The following is a 24,670-nucleotide window of genomic DNA, read 5'->3' as shown; positions in this document are numbered from 1 at the left end:
CAGCAAGGCTTGGGGACTGTTCACCTGCGCAGGACTGAGCTGACACTTGGGACATCAGCTGTGACTGTTTGGGCTCAGGGAGGAAGGTGGAGCAGTTGAGTAGGGGCTCACCACACCACAGAACCACCTCAAGAGACATGAAAATGCACCAATGTGTTGCATCTGGTTGGGGCAGAGCCTGAGTGTGTTAAAACCGCTCTAGGTGGTCCTCATGTGCAGCCATCATGAGCACACGCGCTGCTGCAATCCGCGCAGACAGGGAAGCAGAGGCCTGGCGGTGTGCACAGTCCTGGGTCCCCAGAACTTCATGACCTGTTTCCCACTCTGAACCAGCACCTCACTCAAAGGAAGACATTTCTAGGGCAAGTGGATAAGTGGGAAAACCAGTCTGGCCTCCCCAGGGGTCACATCCAGGCTTGGGCCACACAAAAAAACCACTCAGGCCCTTCCCACCAGTGCCTTCCAAAGACCCCCCTGCTGCCCCCACTCCCTTCTCCAGACTCCAGGTCTTGCTAGAAAAGATGAGGGTGCTCAAGAAGGGAGAAGTGGAGTTTATTGAAGTGGACCGATTGAAGTTGGTCTCTGGAGGACTCCTAGGCTTTCCCCAGAGCTCAGAAGAAGGAGGGTCCTTGTGAGCAATGCCCCCTCAGCCCAGGACCAGTCTGCACAAAACCACCCCTCGTCCCCTCCTCCCCCAGCCCAAAGGCCAGGGCATCAGGTGTGGATTCTAGGGGGCTGTGGGCCTGAGGCCTCAAGTGCCCCCTACCATAGACCAGCCAGTCTCAGCCAGGCTGCAGTCCCAGGATGGGCAGAGAACAAAGAAGAAAAGGCTGAGTGGGGGTACACCGGCTCAGGACAGGCTGGACCTCAGACACTCGCAGCCTCCACTCCCTGTCCACATTGTGAGGGGCCCTCTGCCTTGCTCGCCAGGCTGTAGTAATAGGACCGCATGCGCTGTTCCACTGTCAGGAAGTCCGGACGGTCCTCCCACCTGTGGGCACAGGGTAGACCCAGAATCCAGCTTAGGGGAGGCTGGGTGTGCACAGGACTTGACTGTGGTGGACTTTCAGGGCTCTGCAAAGCAGCAGGGCTGATGGGGGTGGAATATTGGGTGACCAAGGCCTCCTGGGTATAGGGTATGTTGCCCTATACCCAGATATTGCCAAACTACTTAACACAAGTGGCACTAGTAACATACAGGACTTTGAGACAACCACATGCAGAGAGGTGATGGGAGGGACTTAGGGAATTGAGTGACAGCCACTGATCAGGGGAGTGGGAGATCGAATGCAGAGGTACTGGGCATGTGCCAAGGGCCGGGACATTTGCGAGCTAGGCAGAGGTTTATATGGGTGTAAGATGTGACTCAGAATCGAGCAGAAGGTTGGAGTGTTCACTAAGTATGGGACATCCATGTGCAGTGTTTGTGGTGCTAGGCATTGGCTTTCTGGGTTTTGGGTTTGGTGTATTGGGTGTATCCTGATGGAAGCCGAATTGACACGTGTTGAAGCAGGATGGACAGATCCATTCCTGTCTGTTGGATTGCAACAAGATCTTGTTGTAAGCTGAGCATGGATGCAGGTAGACTAAATGTACCAAGCATGGGAATGGCTGTGAACCTGATAAGAGTCTTTGGGTGGGATGACACTGGATAGAGTTACAATGACACTAACTGATTGGGCCTTAAGACTTGTTGCCCCAGGCCCAGGGAATGGCTTGGCCTGGTCCCTTCCCACCCAGGCACTCACTTGTAGATCCAGCAGTCGCTCATGAGTGCGTACATTTCAGGTGGACACTCTGGTGGGCACTCCATCCGCTTGCCCTGCTTGATGAAGTCCAAGACCTCGGGGCCTTTCATCTTCTGCTCAAACAGGGTCAAGGGCATGCGTGAATAACCAGAGCCCCTCACCCTGCCTCCCCTCCCCAGCCCACCACCGCTGCCTCTGCCCACGCCTGCCTTGTAGGGCTTCTGACCATAGGAGAAAGCCTCCCACATGGTCACCCCATAGCTCCAGACATCACTGCGACTGGAGAACTTGCGGAAGTTGATGCACTCAGGCGCATACCACTTTAGAGGCCACTTCCCTGCTGAGCGGGCCTGGGGGAAGAGGGATACACTGCTAGGACAGGGCTCTGAGACCCTCTTCCCACCAACCCCACCCACCCTAGAAGGGGCTCACCGTGTAGTAGCTGTCATCAGCACCTAGCGCCTTGGAAAGACCAAAGTCACTGATCTTGGCGTAGTGCCTGTTGACCAGCAGGACATTGCGGGCCGCCAGGTCGCGGTGCACAAAGTTCTTCTCCTCGAGGTACTTCATCCCCATGGACACTTGGTGCAGCAGCTCTGCCACATTGCTCACGGGGACCTCCTCCCTGGGGTGGATGGGAAGGCAGAGTCAGCCAACAGACGGCAGTCTAAGTTCCAGGGTGCAAAGCCCATATCTCTGACCTAGCTGAGCAGGCACTGGATCACCATGTGTTCAAAAGGCACTTATTGAGCACCTTCTGTGTGCCAAGCATGGGGCTGGGTTACACAGCTATGAACAAAACCACAAAACCTTTGCCCTCATCCAGTCTGGAGGCTTTATGTATTGCCATCACTGCTCCCCTGAGGTGTCTCACAGGCTTCTCAAAGATAATACAGTCAAAATTGAGCTGCTAAGTGTTCACACCTAAGCACATGCATGCATACACACACATACACATCTCTTCCAGAAGCTCTGTCCTTCCAAGGCCCTGCCCTCAGCTCTTTCTTCTCCCATATCCAATCCAGCAGCAAACACTGGTTGCCTCCAAATCTCTCCAGAATCCTCCTACTTCCTCCCACCTCTGCTTCTGCCACCCTACCCAGCCCTCCTCATCACTGGCCCGGCTTTGCTCAGGCCTTGGGGCTCCCTCCTTACCCATTCCTTGCACCTGAGTCAGTTCACAGCCTCCCAGGGCTCCCACCTCACTCAGAGTAAAAGTCCAAGTCCTCCTACAGCCCCCAAGGCCAGGCACCATCTTCCCCATCACCACTCTTCCTGTATCACTCCCTTCCCACTGTTCCTCCATCATACCAGGCTTGGCCCACCTCAGGACCTTTGCACAGGACAGGCTCTTGCCTGGAATGCTCTTCCCCTAGATCTGTGCTAAGCAACCTCCTTCAGTTTACTCAAGCCTCATCTGCATCCTGACACTTCCAGCCTCCTTGGCCAGCCCAAGCTCTTGTTTCTGCATGCCCTATCTTCCAACATACTCAATATTTTATCATGATTGTTAGTGACTGCCCCAATTCTCCTACCATGATACAGACCAGGAGTCTTTGCTCTTTTATTGCTATGGCAATAGCAATAATAGTTACTGTCACCAAAACCCACCCAATAAATACCTGTGTACCTGTGACTGAATGTGTGACCAGGACACACTGTGAAGGTATGTGTGCCTGTGGATTAGCACAAACATACCTTGGTGAGTACACAGCCTTATATTTGTGAGTGGGGATGAGAGTTTGGGGAGTGATGGAACATAAATGAGATTGTAAAACTTAAGAGATTAAAAAAATCAAGAAGAAAAAAATATGAAATTGCAAAATTTTTCAGGAAAGGGCCAGACAGTAAGTATTTCAGCCTTTGCTAGCCACATAAGGTCTCTGTCACATAGTCTTTGTTTTGTTATTGCTGCTGTTTGATTTTTAACTCTTTAAAAATATCAAACGGTAACATGCGGTAAGCTGTGGACTGGTTTTCTGCTCCCTGCTTTATGTCACAGTCAATTGGCCATCAGCAGTTTCCCACAGGTAATGAATTTGGCCCAGAGAATCTGGCGGCAGTGACAGAGCTGATATTTAGAAAGCTCTTGCTCACAGGGCCAGGAGCTGTCTAAGCATCAACTCATGTAATTCAAGAGAGCCCGAGGTAGAGCCTGTTATCCCACATGGTACACACAGGGCAATGGGATTAGCATCTCTGCCGCAGGAGTGGGGGTGTCTATGAAGATGTAAAAATGAGTGTGTGGGGCCAAGGGTGGTGAGCACCCATGTGTGCACATTCCCGCATACACACAAGCGTTAGTGAGTATGTGCACTTTGTCCTGGCTGGCCCTTGCCCACCCAGACTTACTTCTTTCCAAGCAGGAATTTGTGCAGGGGCCCACCACCTGCCATCTCCATGACGAGCATGAGCGCCTCGGCCTTGCACACCCCGATGAGCCGTACGATGTAGGGGTTGTCCAGCTGGTGCATGATCTGTGCCTCACGCATCATCTCATCCTTGTCTGCCTTCTCTGTGCTGTGCTTCAGGACTTTGATGGCCACGTCAATCTGCTTCCTGCCCAGTGCACGGCCGCGAGGGAGGTGCGTGTGTGAGCCGTGCGGGAGCTGGGTACATCCCCTCCCCACCTGTCTCTTTTGCCCTGAGTCTGGTGGTGGATGCTCTGGCTTGCCACTCTAATCAGAACCAAGGCACCCACTCCCTCCAAGTGCCAGGAGCATCAGCTGAAGTAAGTTTATAGCCAGGCTTTTGCCCATGGTCAGCAATAGTCAGCTGAAAAGACGTGCCTCAGCCAAAGTGACACCCTTCCCAGGGACAGCCTGTCCAATAACCTGTCCAATAATGCAGGAGGACAAAGGGGCCCCTCTGCAGCTTCCCTGGGCTGGGCCAAGGCCTCTGTCCCAACTCAGCTGGCCCAAGCTCTCCCTGGCTCAGGTCTGTGTCTCATTCCCTCTCGGGTGACCCCAAGCTTTCTAGGTAATCCTCCAGCATGCAGTGTTCTGCCCCAGACTCTGCTTTCCAGGCAAACTGACATGAAACAGACAGACGCCCCAGATCCCACCATCCCCACATAGTGGTACCCCACAACAGGGGCAGCCATACTTGCGCATGCGGTAGACACCCTGGCGCACTGAGCCAAAGTTGCCACAGCCGAGTTCAATATCAGCCACAAGGAGGTTCTCACGCTTCAGGAAGAGCTTCTTGTCCTTGAGCTCCTCAGGGTCACTGTAGGGACTCTCATACACACTTGTATCCATGGGCATTGGCCGTGGCTTGTCTGGAGATGCTAGACGTGCTACACACACACACACACACACACACACACACACACACAATCATACACTCCCAAATCAGGGCCAGGAAAAGGAATGGGGGGCCAAAAGAGCAGGAAAGCCTCAAACCCTCAAGTCACAGACCCCAGACAAGGATGTACCCCTCCAGCATATGCACAGGCATGTGAGTGCACATGGTATTCACATACATATGCTCCTGTTTGCCCCTGTGGGTCCCCTGCAAAGCCATGTATATTCTAGAGGCATGCACATCAGTAGCCACATGTCACCATCAGGGTGCCATCCAGCATGCATTCACATGGGTACACCTGTGCTGGGCCTGTGCATGTCTATGTATGTACCTCACAGCCATGTTTATGACACCAGTGAAGGCAAGCATCTGGGTGCAGTGTAACCACATGTGCCCTTCTCCATGCACGCATGTGAACAGGTCTGCACCACACATGAAACACGTGAGCACCTGCACCAGGGAATGCAACTGCCACATAGTACTCATGCCATGAATGAGTGTTTGTGCATGGGAAGCCCCTGATGGCCAGGTGTCCTCCTGTGTCAGCACATTCTGGGATATACATGTACACAAGCAAACATGATGGGTGTGAGCATGTGTGTGTACAGGGGCAAGCCATATCAGCCATGCAGGTCTGGCCTCATCTTCCCTTGCCAAGTCCCATAGCCCAACCAGCAACCCTGCTCTCAGCTGGGCATGAGCCCCACCCACACCTCCACCTGTTAGCTCACCTGGCTCGGGGGTATATCCATCTGAGTTGAGGGTGTCCACCCGTCTCTGAGGCTAAAGGTCATGGTCAGCAATAGTCAGCTGGACCCAAGCTGGAGCTCCAGCCCTTCATGTGACCCATACCCGACAAGGACTCCCAAGGGCAGTGCTGGGGGAGACTTTCTTCCCCTCCATAGCAATCGAATTCTCCATGCCAGCCCCCTCAGGGCCAACTGCCTAGCCCCCTCCCCAATTCTGACTCACCTGGGTGAAGGTGGATGGGTGAGCTGGGAGTGTGGGAGCAGCAGCCCCTGAGGGAGCAGAAGAGACAGTGAGAATGTGGCACAGGCTACCTGCCCACCTGTCCCCACTGGCTACACCACTCACCTGCAGTGCTCGCACTATTGGGGCAGACCTCTTTCAGGCAATAGATGAGCCCATCGGCCTTCAGCTTCAGGTACTCCACCAGCTGCAAGGACGGACATCAGGTGGGCTTCCTCTCCTCCCTGGGAGCCTAAGCACCCATCACAGCATCTCCCCAGAACAGGGAGTACAGTGGCCTACCTGCCAGAGTGTGTCAAACTTGGTCCCCTCGGGAATGCAGTACTTGCCGGCCTTGTCCTGGCTGATGAGGTAGTGGTACACGGTTTTCCCATAGATCATGGACAGTGCGTATGTGCCCTGTTCCTTACGGGGCCTCAGCCTGGAAGGGTAGGGAGGGGTGTCACCTCTATAGCCGCCTGGGGGGAACCTCCTTTGCTTCAGTGCACACACACACACACACACACACACACCCTTTGGACTCCACACTCTGGAGCCTCACTGAGAGGCAGCAAGGACTGGGGAAACCAAGGTGTCATTCAAGCTCCATACCTTCTGAAGATAGGACATGGGGAGGAGGGCAGAAAGAGTGGCAACGGGTTCACAGGGAAACACACAGCTGTCCAAGGGCAGACAAGAGGCTATCCATGGGGGAATACTTGACTACCCATGATGGATGCTCAGCCATGGGGGAGGGAACACCCATCCATAGAGGCCACCTAGCCCTCCACAGGTGATACTCAGCAGCCCATAACCAGACACTTGCCATCCACTGGGAGACAGCCATCCACAGGGGCACCCAGTTATCAGGTGGTACACTTAGCCATGTACTTGACCATCTGTGGAGGGACACTTGGCCATCTATGGTGAACACAGAGCCACTCACAAGGGGACACTCAACCTTCAACAGGTAGACTTATCTTGAGAGAGAAAGCTGTTTCTACCCAGACCCACACAGATAAATACAACTGTGACTAGCTCACATCTGTGCATCTATGCAAATCAGAATAAGTCACCTGTCATCACAATAAATCAACCAGTTATAGTAACAGAGCGACCCTCTGATAGAGTGAGACCCTTGACTGCCCTCTGCTAGAAATTAATGTATATATACATATATATACACACATTATATACATATATAGATTCATATATGTATATGAATCTTCCATGTCTGTGATGGGAATTGAGCCCCTCAAGATGGTGCCTTGGTGCAGCAAGAACCTGTCCACCTGTCCTCACCATTCTCAGGGACACATGCACACACACACACACACACACACACACACACACACACATGTATGCATGCACAAGCCAACTGAACATGAAACACTGGCACCCTCACATGAAACCCCATTCTGAAGCCAATCAGTGTCTCTCACAGTTTGTATCACTGGCACAAGGTCAGTATAGATTTTCAATGAAGGAGGGAGGGCAGCTGATCACGGGGCGGGGGGGTCTCCTAGCTATAGAAGGTCTACATAGGTGGCTAACCACTAATCTTTGGGATTACTCTGAATTGCAAAGAACTGGCCAGTAGTGGGCAGCAGGAACTAGCCATTGGGGTGACCTATAAGTGGGAATCCTCAGAAGTGTAATCTTGCAGGCCTCACCTGTAGATGTTCATTCACTGGACAAATATTTACTGAGTGGCAACCACATGCCAGGCATCTCTAAGAGCCTGGATATGATAATGAACCAGACAGTGTGGTCCTACCTTGTCATCAGGCCTTTCCTTAGACTCAAAGAACAGGGAAATATCCCTTATATCACCACAACAGAGCCTGAGTGAGGTACAGAGGGGCATCTGTGATCATCCCACCCATTCCCAGAGAGTGTTATTACCCAGACAACAGTGTAATGAAGGGTGATATGTTTCCCAGGCTAGCCAACAGCAGTCTGGGGATACTTGAAGAGATAGGAAATCAGGGTGGTGGTTGGGGTAATGAGAGAGTACCAAAGAGTGAGGAAGAGGACCAAATCACAAACTAAGAAGCACAAATACTAAATCACCTTCATAACTAGACGAGTGGGCTAGCCTGGAAGTTATGGTCTCTAGTGACTTGTTCTCTTCTTTTGAGAAGTAAAAACACCTCCTAAGGGTCACAACCTTAAGTTTTAAACAGACAACAGACACTCAACACCAAGCTACTCACACTAGCAAACGTGTGTAGAACACACACACACACACACACACACACATACTATGCAGCTCTTTCCATCCTTAGACAAAGTCTATTTCTTTATCTGCTCAATCAGGATCAATCATATAACCTGCTTCAGCCACTATGATAGTCACAAACATGACAGAAGCAGAGGCTTGAAAAACAGCTGTGAATGGAGGCCTGCTGACTCCCTTTTCCTGGCAACCCTGCACCCACTGTAGGAATGAGTTCAAGCGAGCCTGCTGGAGAAACTACAGAGGAGAACTAACGCCCCAACCTGCCCCTGCCAGATGACTGAGTGAAGCCATCCTGGACCATCTAGCCCCAGTCACTTTTCCAAACAAAGCAACCTAATAAACCAGCTCAAGAAACCAGCAGAAGAATCACCCAGCTGAACTCAGCCCTGAGGGAATAAAAACTGTTGCTGTAAAGCACTATGTTTTAGGGTGGTTTCCTAAATAGCATGGGCTAATGGATGCACTCTCTTTAGAAAGAGACATGTGAGTTCATAAAAGAGCAGCTGCTAATTCCCAGATAAATAACCAGGCAGGCTGTGACACTGGTGGTGTCATGATATGTATTTCACTGCCACAAATTCTAGTTTGCCAAAAAGTCTACTATGCAGTGGTGGTTCTCTGTCCTCGCAGTTTGAACTTGTCCTTCAGTTAGAGGTACAGGCTAAGAAATCAACCATGCTTTCACTCTCAAAATAGCATACAGAATCTGAGAATGTCAACAAAAAGAGCTACTATTTTTAAGACATTGGTTCTAAGTTCTTCACATATTTGTCATTTAATCTTCACAGCATTCCCCAGAGGGTAAATACTATTATCATCATCACCATTTTTTCAGACTGCACAAGAAGATTATATCTCTTGCCTAAAGCACAGCTGTTAAGAGGCAGAGCCAAGATTTAAATTCACTTCTGACTCTACTGCTAGTGACTATCTACAACTGACACCCAGCAACCCGCTTTGTTGATCAAAGCAACATGGCCAACTGATCATGGACCGCAATCTCTAAAACTGTGAGCCAAAATAATCCTTTTCTCTTTATAAGTTGTTTTATCTCAAGTATTTGTTATAGTGTGTGTAGAATATATATATTCTCTTCCCATCCATAGACAGAGTCTAATTCTCTATTTATTTAATCGGGGCTCAACCATGTGACCTGGTTATGAAAGGACCTTAAGTTTCAGTAGGATTTCCAAAGGGGTCCATGATCCAGAAAATCAATGTGCTCTTAAAGGCCCTCTCCAGGGATCAAATTCCTTTTCAAGTTGAATCAATCAGAACCACAAAAATGCCATCAATTACAAAGAAGCAAAGCAAACTTTTGTAGCACACAGTGTACTTTCATCTACTCTTTAGCAACTTCAACCTGTGGTCAACAGTAAGCATGGTCTTGGTCTTAATTATAGGTTCGAGTGGCATGAGTCTTTCTATCATACCCTAAATCCTCATCTTAGAATGAGAAATGTCCTCTCCCTCTTCCCCATATGGGGTTCTGTTACTGAAGCTTACTGATTATAGGGACTGCAAGAAGAATCCATAACTATTTCCTTCCAAAAACCTGCCTTGCCTAAATCGCTAAGTCTGGTTCCTCACAGGTTTTCCTGGTCTCTTGACATTACCTTCATAATGTCACAGTTCAACTGTTTTTCTTGTCTCACTGTCAGTCTCAGTCTCGACACTGTGCCCAGATCCTGAATCCCCTAACTGCAATGTCCTTCCACAAAAGCTGGTCCTATTTGCCTCTAGGACTTCAAGCCAGTTTGATCCCCAAAGCTTTTGGTCCTGGTTTTCCTGAGATTCCTCTTATCTCAATTGACTGGCTAAATCAAAGCCCATCCAAAACTACGTGTGTGCAAAACGTTCGCAAACTTTTCCTTTGGGCAGTGGAATTGTCAAACAATATTGTACTCAGAAACTTACGATACAAAATAGGTAAAAGTCAAGCCATGCCAGAGGCTCAGAATCCCACTTGTTCAACCCACTACTAACTTCTCTCATCCAGACTCTTTTGATATTTTCAGGATGTCTTAGGGAATCTGGCGTAACGTTTAAAACTATTGGAAAGGTGGTGCCCTTGTGTGTATGTCAAGGTGTGTGAATGCAAGATGGGGAAGTGAGGGTGGAAGTGAGGAAAGGAGGGAAGAAGAAAAAGCTTTGTGGAATGAAAAGTTGCATCAGGGACTTCAAAGAAAACCCACAAAGGAAACCCAGATTACAAAATCAAAGAAAGATGAATTTACATTTATGAAGGAGAAAGCAGAGAGGAGAAAGAATGGGCTGAGGCAAGAAGGACTGTGACATCTCCCTGTATGGAGAGAGCCCCAACACTCAGGCACCTGGGATGACTGTGGGGTAATGTGAGCATGAGCAAGTGGACATGAGCAAGTGGGAGACGTGCTGCCCAATGTTGGAAATGTCTTTGTAAGCATCCCACCAGGCACAGGTGATGCAGCATCTAGATAACGTGGAGGAGTGACTGGAGCAGCCATCAACACGTACCAGAAGAAAGAGCCCTCCACGTGTTTGTGGACCGTCCAAATGGAAAGAATGCTCAATCACCCAGGTTTGAGATGCCTGCGCTTTCTTGATGACCCCCGTGTTCCAAACCTATGATAGATGTTTGCAAAATCAACTGCCTTAATTCTTCTTCCAAGGGTAAGCCCTTTCCCCATAGTGTCTCTGGTTTTGGCCATGTGACTTGCTTGTGTCAAGAGGACATCAGTAACATTGCACAAACAGACACCTGGAAAGTTCTTGTACACTGGAACTTGCCTTCCTCTCTCTCTGTTCTTAGGAGTCCTACAACCAGCACTGTGTGAGTGAGCCCATGTTAGCCTGTTAAATAATGAGTGCACAGTGGCCAGCTCACCCCATCACACAGGTGACACTGAGCCAATAGCCACATACCTCCTGACTTTTGCACTTGCCATTCTGTGGCCTGGAGCACCTTCCACTTCAAAAAGCTGCCATCTTTCTTCTAAGCTGTTTTGTCTTATGATTTGTTGCTGGGGATGGAACCCAGGGTCCATTAGTCTCTTTCTATTTCTCTCTCTCTCTCTCTCTCTCTCTCTCTCTCCCATACTAGGCAAGGGCTGTACCACTTCCCAACCCTTCCACATATCCCTTCAGTTCTTGATGCTAAAGTCACCTTCTTGGGAAAGCCTCTTCCGATCACCCAGTCTTACATTACAACCCCTCCCACGCCCTCGCACAAGCCCTTACCACCATCTGACAGCCTAGATTTTGTTTGTTGGGTTTTCTTTTTGTTTTTTGGTCTATCTGCCTCAACAGAACAGTCATTTGTTTCTATTTGGTTTATGTCATGTCATCAGTGTCTGGTAGCCAGTAGGTATTCGGTTAATATTTGTGAACAAAGGAAAGGAAATTGAGGCAGAAAGAAGTGTGGCTACCTGTACCTGCTCAAGGCCCACAGCAGATAGACTGAAGAAGCTAGGTTCAATCCCGGGTGGACCAACTTTGAGGCTTTCTACTCATTGCCAGGACTTTGCCGAATAAAAGTCCCTTTGCCCACGTGTGTAGAGTCACACCCTCAAGGTCGACCTGCACACTCAGGTCTGCCCACCAACCCTTGGGATCCCAGCCAATAAGTCCCTCCCTTTACCGCAGGCCCCACATACAGGAACTTGCCGTCAGTCTGTGCTCCAGAGTAGAGTTTGCGCTCCGCCTCCTCGCGTGTCAGGCTGCTGTGGTACCAGGGCATCCTCTCATGGGCTGTGGTAGCTATGAGTTTCTCCACCTGCGGGGCCTGGCTGATGATTGCCTGCTCCAGGGCGTCGCCCTAGGGAAGGAGGGGTAGGAGGACTGTAGGTGTGGTCAAGTACAATGTCACTGGAAATTGTTTCCATCTCCTGGGCCACCCCCTTAGCCCCCAATTGCCCATTCCATAAGACTATCCCCCCACCCAGGGTTTTGTGCATCACATAGGTTGTTGAGGATGACCTCCTCCATCTCCAAGGTCTCCTTCCTCACCCACCCAGGGAGGCATCATGCCTGGGCCCCACCTTCCAGCCTAACCCCTAGCACTTCTCCAGCTTGAAGATCAGATGCAGGTAGATGCACGCTCTGGGATAGTGAAGGCTGTGAAATATTACAGCCCACTGTCCCCATTTGCCGCCCTACCCAGGGCACAGCCCCACCCCAGGCATAGTCCTGTGGGGCCGAGCCCCCTGTCTAAGAAATCTGGAAATCCTCCAGGCCCAGAGCAAGCCTCCACCTTCCAGTCTGGCATAGTCGTACATCTTAGCAATGCTCAGGCCACTCCAGAGCTTCTTCCTAGGTCTTGCTCCCAACCAGGGCCTCAACTTTTTCGCTTCCAAATCCCGCGTCTCGGAGCATCGCGCAGGCAGGCGAAGAAGGTCCCTCTTTGTCCGCGTCCCCAGCCCCCTAAGCTTGGACACCCCAATCCTCCAAAGCCCCAGCGACCCCTCCCCGATCCCACCCCGTAGGCCCCAGGCCCCGCCCCTCGGGCGCGGTCTCACCTCCAGCTTCCACGTCTGGCGCACGTAGTCACGCACCATTGCGTCGCGCAGGTTGTCGAAGACTCCGGGCTGTGGCTCGAGGCCCGATGGCCGGTTGCAAGGCTTGCGCAGGTTGCAGGGCAGTCCGTCAGGGTCCAGCGAGTAGAACTCGCAGAGCTCGGCCGGACCACAGTGCGCCTTCCCGCCTGCGATGGCGTAGGTGCCATTGAGCTGGCGCTCGATGGAGAAGTGGTGGAAGCGCACGTTGTACACCAGCGACAGCACGTAGCCGCCCAGCGAGCGCAGGCACTGGCGCAGCAGGAACAGCCCGTCGGCCATGCCCGCCAGCTTCAGGTGCTCCTCGGCCTCAGCTCGCGAGATGCTGCCATAGAAGAAGGGCAGGTGCGCCGCGGGGTCCGGCATGGCCTCCGTGTCCCGCGCAGGATGCGCGCCTCTGCGCTTCGCCAGATCCTGTGGGTTCGGAGGAGAGATGGAAGCACATAAGGGGCTGCATTGCCCTTCCTGAGCCCGATCTGTCGGGCCGGGAGATAGCAGGAGAGATGCTGCAACCTATGGAGAGGACACCGCAGCTTGCTGGACACAGATCGGGAGTCCCTACTCCGCCCCTGACTTTTCACAGAGCTGCGCAGAGCGTTTAGGCACCCACAACTGCTCCCTATGCCACAGCAGCTGAAGTCATCCATTCCTTTCCCAGACATGTGTTGAATTCTTACTGTGTTTCAAGCTAGGTGTGGAGGCTATAGATGCTTAAGGCAGATGTGATCCTTCCTGACCTCCTGGAGATAACACTGTAAGGAGGGGGTGCAGTAAACAAAGAGAACCAACATAATCATTAAAGATTGAAGGCAGGATTAGGAAAGGAAATAGAGTTGTGTCAGGAGAGGAGAGGTTCCTATTGCTAGTTTGGTCTCCTTCTCTGACAAGGTCGCACTTGAGCCAAGATCAGAAGGATGAGGAGACAGCTTTGCAAAAAGCCAAATGTGAAGGGTGGGGGTGAGGGGAGCTAGCACAGCAGCAAATTCAAGAGCCCTGAAGCTCAACAAGCTTTGCTTATTAAAGGAAACTTATTCCATCAGCTTGCTCCTCCCTTCCACTGACTTTCCCTCAAGCCTCAACAATTCCCCCTTGCTCTGCCCTTCTGCCTTCCTTGACAATTTTTACAAAGCACAAGCTAACCTGGATATCCATCCATAAGGGGATTGGTTAAATATATTACAGATTAACTCTAATGTAAACGGTCATACAGCCATTAAGATGAGATGTGTGATTGAGGGAGGAGGAATAGAGAGATAATCTGGTAAGTCAAATAACTTAATATTGATTACCTTAAACTTCCTGAAGTGATAGTGATGTCCTACGTCTTGGTAGGAATTAGGTTACACAGGTGTCTGAATTAATCAAAACTCAGTGTGCTGGAGGCGAAAAGCCCTGAGTTCAAGCTCAAGTACCATTAAAAAAAAAAGAAACCCTCAAAGTGTATACTTAAAATGTGTTCAGTATATTGTATTTGCTCCTCTTCCCATAAAGCCCAATAAAATATTGGGCCCTTCTTAATGATCTGCATGCAGAATGTTTAGGCTGTGACCATCCTGATGCAGCAATTTATTTCGAAAGACATCCAAAGTATAATCTCGGTTAAATGGAAGGATAGAGGGGGATGGACACTTAAGTAAATAGATGCAGTCAATTCTTGTTATTCACAATAGTTCTAGAAAATCACTGAAAACACTGAATTAGCAAATAGTGAACCGCTGACCCTAGAGTAAATAGGATTCAGGTTCCTGCAGACTCTCACATTTTCATCCAGTGATAATATGTAACAGTTTTATGTGTATGTATGTTTTAAGACAGGTTGTTAGGCTGGGGATGTAGCTCAGTGGTAGAGCAATTGCTGAGCATGCAGAAGACCCTAGGTTTCTTCTCCAGAACACCGCCCTCCCCTTGCAAAACCCCAGCTTTGTTAACATGTATTGTTGATTCGTTAACACTGAACTGATGGCCAGCAGCACTGTAAACTTCTCTGCACCATGTTCTTCCATTAGGCACATCACAGCCACCTTTTCCCACTCGGCCACACTATGTGACACTTCGGCACTGTGCTTGGCGCCATTTAAACAGTAAAATCACCCACAAAAAGCACAAAGTCTCAAGGAATGTGGCACCAAATAGACAGTGAAAAAGGTATTTCTTTAGTACGGTGCTTGCCTAGCTGTGAACAAGGCCCTGGGTTTGATCCCCAGCACAGTGGGGGAAAAAAAAAAGAGGAGGAAAGAAAGAAGAGAAGAAAGGCACTTATTTCCAGTATGACAGTGAAATGAGGAGGCAGAGTCCACATTGCTCAACCTCAGTGGGACATGATCAGTGACTCAAGGATTTTCCATTCTGTGTTCATCTGCAGATAACCAAAAAACACCGTACTGGTTTGAGGATAACAAGTAAGTTTTAGCAAGTGTGTGATCACAAATATGGAATCTGTGAATAATAACCTGTAAGGAAATGTGGGCCCCAAAATGAGCATGTGGAGAGGAGTGATCTGGCCAAGAGATTCTTTATTGCTGAGTGGGAGAGGGAGAGAGCAGAGAGAGCCAAGAGAGAGAGAGGCAGGAAGGGCAGGGGCTTAAATACCCCTCAGTGAGACTCAGCATGATCTGATTGGTTAGGATCTTATGGTTCATGCTGATTGGAGGTTGGGGCAGAAGGAGGGTTCAAGCTAGACTTGAGGCAGGACTGTGACCCTGGGAGGCAGGACCGTGATCCTGGAAAACAGAAGTTAAGGGTGCAGTAAGAACTGAAACCCATTGGCGCCATTATTGCCAACATAACCAACTTCTATGATAAATATAGAAAAATGTGAATTACAGGATCTAGGGCTGGATATCAGGAGTACAATTCACTTCATTTTCCATAGACTTGTAAGTTTTTATAGAGTATTGAAAATCTTGGTTCCTGATAACAGTTACTGGTTCTTTCTCTAAGGTGTGCCCAGCAAAGCTACCTGGGTATAAATTGTGTTGGGGTGATGCCCTTTTTAGTTATGCAAATGTGAGCAGAGTATAAAGCAAAGCTTTTGTGGATTGAGAAAGGCTGCCTCTGCCTTGGTGTGCAGGGACATGAACGATGGGCTCTGGAGCCAGAGAAAGACCCTTGAATGGGAGTTAGGAGAGGTCTGGGTCAGGACAGCTGGATGCTCTGTTGCTGGAGATTGAGAGGGCCAGACTTGAATGGGTCCCGGATGTTCCAACAGTTACAGGCAAGACTGCCCATGAGCAAAATGGGGATGAAACTATGTCCCCACCTGGAGAAGAGTGTTTAAAAAGAGTGTTTTTTAGCTGGGTGTGGTGTATCATGCCTTGTAATGCCAGCACTCAGGAGGCTGAGGCAGGAGGATCAAGAATTTGAGGCAAGTCTGGGCTGCCTGTCTCAAAAAATAAAGAAAAAAAAAAGGGAAAGCTTTTTAAAGAATGTTTAAAAAATAATGTTTAAATGCATTGTGAAGACTTCTAGGTATTGACCTTAGAGAAATGGAAACTAACACACTGAGAAAAACCTATACAGAGATATTTATTATAGTTCTATTCATAACTGCCAAAAATTAGGAAATGCAAACATTTCTAACCAGCTGGAGAGGTACAGTGTGGTACCACCTGCCTACAAAGAGTGCTACTCAGCAGTAAAATGGACTGAAATACGAATGCACATAGTCATCTGGAGGCCTCTCAAAGGGCACTTCCTGAGTGAGCACAGCCAGCCAGAGCCTTGGGCTGTGAACCAAGGTCCATCTGACCTGCAGGATGGAGGACAAATTGGTGAGGGTTAGGGGACATTGGAGCTGACAGTCTACGTCTTGATGGAGGTCTAGTAATCCCCTGTGCATTTAACAAAGCAAATTTTCACTAGAATTGTATATAAATTTTATGTATGTATGTAAATTATATCTATTTTTTTTAATAAGGGGGAAAGGACCTGGAAGTATGACAATGTTGTGCACAAAAAATAATAACTGAAACAGGAAAAGTTATTAAGAGCCATCTACACTGCTGTCTCCACTTCCCTGACCCCCACACCACCTCTCCTCCAGCTTCCAAGCCTGTGCCACCCTCCCTCAGCTGCTCCCCAGCACTGATGCCACCATCAGTGGTGCCCTCCTCAATGCTGGGTTCCCCAAGTGATGACACCATGACCCTTCCTTCCTGCTTGGACCTCACAGATCTCTGTTCCTTAGCAAAGTCCTGATTTGCCTCCTGCTCTGATTCTTCCTGCTCTCTCTCCTGCCCCCCACATCCCCACCCACCCTTCTCTCCTTAACTGGCTACCCTGTCTATTATAGCTACACATGCTGCCACACACACCCCTCCCCCAACCCAGATCTCAGGCCTGACATTGGTTTGTGTTGCCAGCATCAACCACCACCACTATGATCTCCACCAAGTGTTTCTATTAATACAACCTGAGATCCAGATAGAACTCACTTGGTACCTGTGGTTGGCTGAACCTTAGTCAGTTTCCACTTGGCCTAAGTAACATCTAGGATTAGCAAGCTGCTCCCAGGCAATTCTTCCTTAAGGCCATGGTTGCTAGAGAACTGTTGCATTTCCCTATGCCTCCCTCATTGAATCTAAACTGCTCTGCCCCCTCCTCTTCTTGGGCCGTGTTATTTGCCTTCCTTCAAATTCACTTTCATACTTTTATCCACACAGAGCCCTCCATTTAGCATGCCTTCTCTCTTCTCCCTTTTCTCCATTTCCCAAATCTAGTCAGCCCTTCCTGGAAGTCTCCTGGAACTGCCCCCAGAGCTTGAGGCAACAAGGTAAGGGCTTGTCTGGGAACTGTGGGGAGGGGTGGATAGCAAGGCTGGTCTCTGGGCAGGAAGCTGTGGCAGGAAGCACAGTTTGAGAAGCCCCGCCCCACAGTGGCCACAGGTGCAGCCTGGGTAGCTGAAAGCAGGTTAGAGCACAACAGAAGATGGGGGAGACTGGCCTTTGAGAGCCAGTCTAGGGCCACAGCTGAAATTGGCACCTCACATCCAAGGCTAAAGTGGCCCAGAGTCATGGGCTTGCCTGTGGATCTCAGCTTTGTCTCATCTTCTTATCCTGGTGCGAATGACAACCATGGTGACAATAGCAATAAAAACCATTACCCCTGCCCAGCTTCTGCATCCGCTTCCCTCTCTGGCCTTTTGGATCATCCTTATTGGTGAAACACAGGGACCAAGTCCCCCAGGGACCCCATGACCAGCGATGCTGAAGAAGGCAGTGGAAGAGGACAGGAGGCAGAAGGGCCAGGGACAAGACACTGGAGCAGGTCTTCACGCTGTTCTCCCTCTGCAGGCCAGGCAGGCATGGATCTGCTGCTCTCACAAGAGCTGGGCCCGTCTGCAGCCTCTCAGCATGGCTTGAGATTCAGGACCATGGAATCAAATGCACTGGGCTGGACCACCGTTGGCATGTTCATACCCCAGACCTCACCTTGCCCCCCTGGCCAGTCCCCTACTGCCTTTTCTTGAGCTCACAGCTTTGAGGTCCTCATTTGTCCTTGCCAGAGTTTACAGGCTGCCGGATGGCCCAGAGACAGCCATGGGACCCTAACCTTGTTCTCATAACACAAGCCAGAGGGATGAGGAAACTTTTGATCCTCAGCAGGACAGAGTTGCCTGAAGTTCCACCAGTCAGTTGTCCTATTTGAGTAACATCTGCGTTAAGTCGTACCTGTTGGAGACAGACTTGATATCCCAAACTTCAAAGGGAGAAAGGGCCAAGTGGTCAAATGTACTTTCATGGGCTGGGGAGAGCACATTAAAGGCCCTGAGATGGCCTATGTGGAAGGAACTTTCTGGCTTTTTGTAGTTAACACAGCTGTCAAGGTCTACTGTTCCATGGAACATACTCTGAGCATCAAAAGTTCATATCAGTGCCCATGGTAAGACCCCACAGGGAGGCTGAGGCACCCTTGACAAACAGGGAAGAACTGATTGGACTGGTCCTGGCAGGAGACCTAAGGGCTCCATGTGCCATCCTCAGCCAGAGACAGTAACATTCCCAGGGATACTGGCTTCTCAGTGTCCAAGACGTAGCACAGGTATTTGCTACCCAGCAAAGTGCCATTTTGTTAACATGATAAGCCACAGTGACAGCATTTAGATTTATTGAACATGCCTTGGAAGGTGACAGGCTCCTTTGTATGCTTTGTCTAACACAGGAGCAGATTCTAAACATGGGCATGGATCTACCACAGAGTGGCAGTGTGGTCCTGGGCAGTGAGCTAAGCTCACCTGACCACTCTGAAAATGGGGCAGTGAAGGTGACCAACACTGGGGGAGAGGTTTGCAGGGACTCAAAGCACCAAGCACAGGGCCTGGTTCTCCCTTCGTGCTGTCACATCCCACTCTGCCTGAAGCCCATAGGGCTCCCACCTCACTTGGGATAACAGTTCACAGAGGTTCTCAAGGCCCTGCATGATGTGTCATGACCTCTTGAACTCACTCACTCTCCTCCAGCCATGTAGGCCTCCTTAGGTTACTTGCTCAGGTCTCTTGGCAGCTGGTGGGTGGAGGGAGCATGGTTCAACCTCAGGGCCTTTGCACTTCCGGTTCCCTCTTCCTAGACACTTACTCTCAGTGCTCTGCATTTTAGTCTGGTTTCTGCATAAATGCCTCCTCCTCCAACGTGCCTTCCCTGACAGCCTCTCCTCGTCTCTCCTCCCTGCCCAACTCATTGTTCTTCATTACCTAAAACAGGACACACATGAATCAACATGTTGACATATTATCTCTGTCCCCTGCTAGAGGGAAAAGCATTCTGACAGTGCAGACTTTGTGTTTTTCCGGCCTCTATTAGCAAGGCTCACGGTAGGTGACTGATAGATGTTTGTGGTGGGCAGAAGCTGCTCACACTGGGGACCTAATGAGGAATGCCATCCCCTGTGATGGTGGAGACATTTCTGAGTTCACCTGGACCCACAGACTGGCCTGAAGGCTTTGTGCACTCATGGTGCCAGAGGACAGGACCAGTACAGGGGACCTCTCCATAGCTGCCTCTCCTGGTCATGTGCTTCAGGCCTCTCAACCCTCCCCTCCTCTTAGATGTTTCATGACTCCCACCCTCCCTCCCCAGGATAGGTCAGGCACCTTCTTGGGGTTCCCAGGATTCCCACATTAAGGCCCTGATGGCTGTGAATCATCACATCTGTGACTCCTTTGTCCCTGACCAAGCTGGACTCCAACGCAGAGCCCCCAGCTGTTCAGCTCTCTTCTGTGTCCCTTGCTAAGAAATGGTTGCCAAACAGTGTCAACACCAGCAGCTGTGTGGCAGGCTACATCACACCTTTCATGAGCATCTCCACTTAACCTAATCCTGAGCACAACTTAGTATGTGGGAGCTTTTGTCTCCACTCCCAGCTAGGAAACTGTGGCTCAGACAAGTGAATGTTGTGTTCAGAATCATGGGGCCTCCACATGGCAGTCAGGAATTGACCCTGGGCCTCTCTGAAGCAGCACTGACACTAACCTCACTTGCAAAGGTTCATTCAGAGAGCAGAGCCCACAGCTCTGCACTGGGTAACTAGGGGCTTCATATCCCTATCCTCTGTAGTTGGCCCAGTTTCACTGCTCTTTGAGCTGCCCTTGATTGTCAAAGCCTAGAGCTGGACTATTCGGAGGTTGGGGACAGGTCCCCAAATCCAGCACTCTGCATGGGTGTGTTAATTGGCTGAACAATGTCCCTCTACCCCCTGCTTCTAGGTCAGTCCCCTCCAATAAACCTCCACTGCTTGGGTCTTAAGAGCTGTGTGATTCCACAAAAAGCTCTCCCTGTCTGGATCTCAGCCTCCAGAATAATAAAATGGACAGGGGAAAAGGCAGGGAAAGGTGGAGTGAGCACAGGAGTGCACAGCCTGACATAGCAGAGCTAGTAATAGTAATTAGGATCATAGCAAGATGCTTTATAGAACACTTTTTATGTGCCAGGCACTTGGGATGTGTTCCCTCACTTAATCCTCAAGAGAAGCCCAAAAGGAAGGATTTGTAAATATGGATTATGAGGCACAGAGAGGTACAGTGACTTGCCTAAAGTCACATAGCAGGCAAGTGGCAGAGTCAGAACTTGAATCCAAGACCCCTGGCTCTGTACTTTAGCACCTTCTAGCCTGTCTACCTGCCCAGGGTCCCTGCCAGGGCTGCATGGGTGAGGCTGGAGGACAGGTGGGAAAGGAAGAAGCAGCTCTGGATTAGGCACAAGAAATTTCATGAGTCGTACCTTCCGTCCTGGGACTTCCGGGCCCTAATCCATCAGCAAGGCTTTATTAAGCACCTACTATATGGTCACTTCCCTAGCCAAGACAAGAGTAAGACGTACAAACTCCTGTTCCTTCCCGCTAAGACTCTTCTGTTGGAGACTCCTTTCCTAGCCTTACTCCACAGTCACGATATGCACCTTCTAGCTGACAATATTTGTATCTGCATTTAACACATGCATAAATTGAGGCTCAGACAGGACACACAATGGTCAAGCAGAAACCAAGTGGTTGACTTCTTTACCTCTTTGAGTCCCCCTTTAATCTGTGCTTGCCAATAAGTGGTTTGAACCTGCCCTTGCCCTGGGCCTCCTCATTGCATTTTGTTGCTCAAGTTCAAAGTCAATGCCACCCTTACATTCCCAGGGCCTGGGGCCCAGAGTACATATTTTCTTTCTCTGGAGGTTTCTCTGCTTCCTGAAGCCATGGATGCAGCCCCAATAGGACCCAGGAGAAGGCCAGAAACCAAGCAGACATCTCTGTGTTCCCTGGACACTACCATACTGCTGACCCTCTGGGGGGGGTTGCTGTTTTCCCCAGAGTGGCCACAAGCCATGTCTGCTTCCTTTTCTAAGCAGACACCACCCAGTGCAGCCCTATAGCCATACTGTTCCTCCCCAGCAGCCTCCAGGCTCTTGGCTGATACTCTATCCTTCTCCATAGACAGGCCACCCCAGGGCTAGCAGCTGTGCTGTCCATCTGAGCTGGACTCACCTGGGGATGTGCAAGTGGATGTCCAGGCAAGCAGGCCACCTGTGGAATCTTTGGCCCCAACACCAAGACAGAGCTGGCTCTAGATGAATATTTGATGTCCAAGAAGTGAACTTGGGTTTCCCTGTAACTGAGTTCCAGTCTTTGAGCCTCTGCGGACACCCGCCTTCTTCACACACACAGCAAGTGTAAGCAAGTCACTTCCTGCCAGGGTTCACACCTGGGCGGGGGGAATGTTCACCCTCTTCTGCTCCAGAGTCCCCTTTGGGTGGCCATGGTGACAGAATATGGGTTGAAGTTGTGAATATGCCCACTCACCTGAATGCCTCAGTGACAGCGCTGAGGCCCACGTAGGGTAGGGCCTGGCGGGAAGGCCTGATGTCTCTTGGGCTCTCTCACCAGCAGACTTCTCTGCAACTCAGCCTATTTCCTTGATGTGAAGACAGGAAGGAGGACTGTGTTTGAAGTGTATGTCAAAGTGACAAAGTGCTGTGTTCAAGGAAAATCACAGGCCACATGCTCCTGGGAGGGTAGAGGGAACTTCCGGGACCCCACACAGTGTCTGCCCCCAATGGTGTGGGGTGGGGAGACGTAAAAGGGAGATGAAAGTTGCTGTAGGCAGGGGTCATGTGAGAAAGATGATGTCGACAGCAGCCCCCAACCCAGAGGGGGAGAGAAGAGGGGAACTGAGTGTGCTGGAATGGGGGTGGGGCAAAAGGAAGGAGGGAATTCCCCAGGACCCACTGGAAACTGGAAACCCCTCCTTTCCCTTCCCAAGGAGGGGCGATTTATCTATTTCAGGGACAGGTTAAAGCTGGAGGGAGGAGAAGCCCACTGAGTGAGGCTGTACCCGAAGTTTCAGAGCTCCTCCTGTATGCCAGGCGTGGTGATGGCAATGACCTCCATCTCTGCCATCAGACTGTGGGGGAGGAGTGTGCAGCTGAGTCCTCGGGGAGACCGAGGCTGAATGCCGTTGCACCCAGAGGAGTCCCAGTGCATCCCAGGTGTCAGGGAAGTTTGCTGGGAGAAGTCAGATTCCAAAGGAGACAGGGTGTCCCCCAGTGCCCACACGACCCAGCCTGGCCCCACCAAGGATGGTCACTTTTGGCTGATGACCACCTGCCCCTCAGGCCACAGCCTCTTCCTAATCCTCCCCTCCTCCATTCTCTCATACTTGCCCACCATGATGGCATCCCTCCATCCTGGTCCAGAAGCCACACCTCATATCCATGCCCTTACTGGTTAAGGTCTCTGAGGACCTCTACCCCTCATCACCTCCTTGCCTCATGGATTCTGTAGAAGGTCTTCAGCACCCTGCCATGGATGGCCTAGGCCACTGTTGAGACCCCTAAGAACCTGTCTTTCCTGAGTCCTTGGGCTCAGCTGCCAAATTGCCTGAAAGTCCCTTCATGTCCCACCCAGGTCTGCTTCCTCAGAGACCTCCTCCCCAGGTCTCAGCTGTGATCTGGCTGCTTAAGTTCCCCATCCAGAAGGTGCTCCAGGCTAGGATCCTTTTCCTCTGCATAGATTGCAGGAGGCTGTTTTTGTCCAAAGCTCCCTTTCTCTACAAACACCATGCAACTCCAGGTGCAGAATGTCTCTTCATGCTTGCTGGGTACCTTTTTCTTGGAGTAATGAGAGAAGAATATTCAGCAGACTGAAAAGAGGAAAAAATCACAGCATGAGAATAACAAAACCTCAATAACAATAGTAGCAACTAGGATGTGCCATTCGATGTTGCAAGCACTTTACAATTAATAACCCAATATTCCAGACAAGGTAAGTGAAGACCAGAAAGACAAATAACAGATGGCAAGCGTCCCAGCAGGATTGTCCCCACGGCTCAAGCACTGATGGACACAAGAGGAGAAAACATTGGGTGTAAAATATCTTGGAGGGAGAGAGTGGACTCCCAGGAAACTGGGAGCTGAGCAGGTCTCTTGCGGGCATCACGGTGCAGCAGCTTTTGGGACACTTGGGGTTGGGGCTTCTAGGTGGGCTGAGGCTTTCAGTGTCTGGGGTCTCCAGGCCCTCTGCAGGGCACTCCCAACCTCTGAAACCACCAGCTCAGGAACCTTCTAACCCCCTTCCTGTCCCAGACGCCACATCCCGAAACTGGAAAGTGTGAAGAAGCAATGTCTGTGTGGGCCTTGCTGAGATGTGCTGCAGATAAGTGAGATTGGTCTGCAGATAAGCTGGTCTGTTCCACCAGCATGGAGGGAGGTGGATGTGTATTTTCAATGTTCAGAGGAAAGCGCCAACGGATGGAAATTGGCCTGGGACAGTGGTTCGGGTAAATACTCTAGAAATGCAAAGAACCTCGGAAGAAATTGTTGGCTTGCCCTCACGCCTCCAGGTCTCTGCCCACGCAGCAACCCCGCCTGAGCTCTCTTCAACTGCCTTGTTACCACTCACGTTCTGGGTCTCTGATTCAATTGGCTTCCACTAGGAAGCCTTCCAGATCCTCAGACTGGGCAAGGGTGGGACTCTGTGTCCATGTCGTCTGAAGATAAGTAGGCCAGGTTTGGCTCCACAGTGAAGGGAACACATTTGGAGCCTATGGAGGCTCCAGTCTTCCAGAGCTCAGCCATCCCCAACAGATCCTCCTGGGTAAACTTGCACACACTGAAGCTTACTGCCTTCCCCCTGGGTGGTCAGACAAATAGGGCATTTCACTTTCTTGTTCTTTTCTGGTTCTGCCACTAACTGCTGGGGGATCTAGAGTAAGTTACTTGGCCTTGGTTTCCTCATTTGGGAAGCAGGGGTGACAATAGTACCTGCTTCACGGGGCTGACTGCCATCCTCACAACATGGTCCCTCATTTCCCAATTTCTGCAGTGCTAGTAACTGCAAGTTCAAGTGTACCCATGGTGTTGTCATGAGCCCTCCAGAGGTAGCTCTGGAGTACTGCA

At 50.4% G+C, this 24,670-nt stretch overlaps 1 protein-coding gene across 4 annotated transcripts; it reads right to left on the bottom strand.

Annotated features, from left to right (window-relative positions):
- Positions 1-536: 536 nt before the first annotated feature.
- Positions 537-22,202, bottom strand: Zap70 (zeta chain of T cell receptor associated protein kinase 70). Of its 4 annotated transcripts, none has more exons than XM_020177765.2 (13): positions 22,077-22,202; positions 12,762-13,211; positions 11,901-12,061; positions 6,327-6,465; positions 6,150-6,231; positions 6,027-6,073; positions 5,786-5,837; positions 4,854-5,046; positions 4,101-4,307; positions 2,181-2,373; positions 1,958-2,098; positions 1,749-1,861; positions 537-991 (listed from the first exon to the last, which is right to left on the bottom strand). In XM_020177765.2, exons 2-13 carry the CDS (start codon positions 13,161-13,163, stop codon positions 868-870), a joined length of 1,854 nt encoding a protein of 617 aa, XP_020033354.1. In that variant the 5' UTR covers positions 13,164-13,211; positions 22,077-22,202; the 3' UTR covers positions 537-867. The 4 variants fall into 4 exon arrangements, with proteins under 4 accessions (XP_020033354.1, XP_073906392.1, XP_073906394.1 ...); XM_074050291.1 differs by lacking the exon at positions 22,077-22,202 and adding an exon at positions 21,762-22,044; XM_074050293.1 differs by lacking the exons at positions 12,762-13,211; positions 22,077-22,202 and adding an exon at positions 12,520-12,672.
- Positions 22,203-24,670: the final 2,468 nt, after the last annotated feature.

Source organism: Castor canadensis, chromosome 12 (assembly GCF_047511655.1).
Source record: "Castor canadensis chromosome 12, mCasCan1.hap1v2, whole genome shotgun sequence".
Taxonomy (NCBI): Eukaryota; Metazoa; Chordata; class Mammalia; order Rodentia; family Castoridae; genus Castor; species Castor canadensis.
Note: the sequence above shows the minus strand (reverse complement) of the source record. Positions and strands in the feature narration are given on the sequence as shown.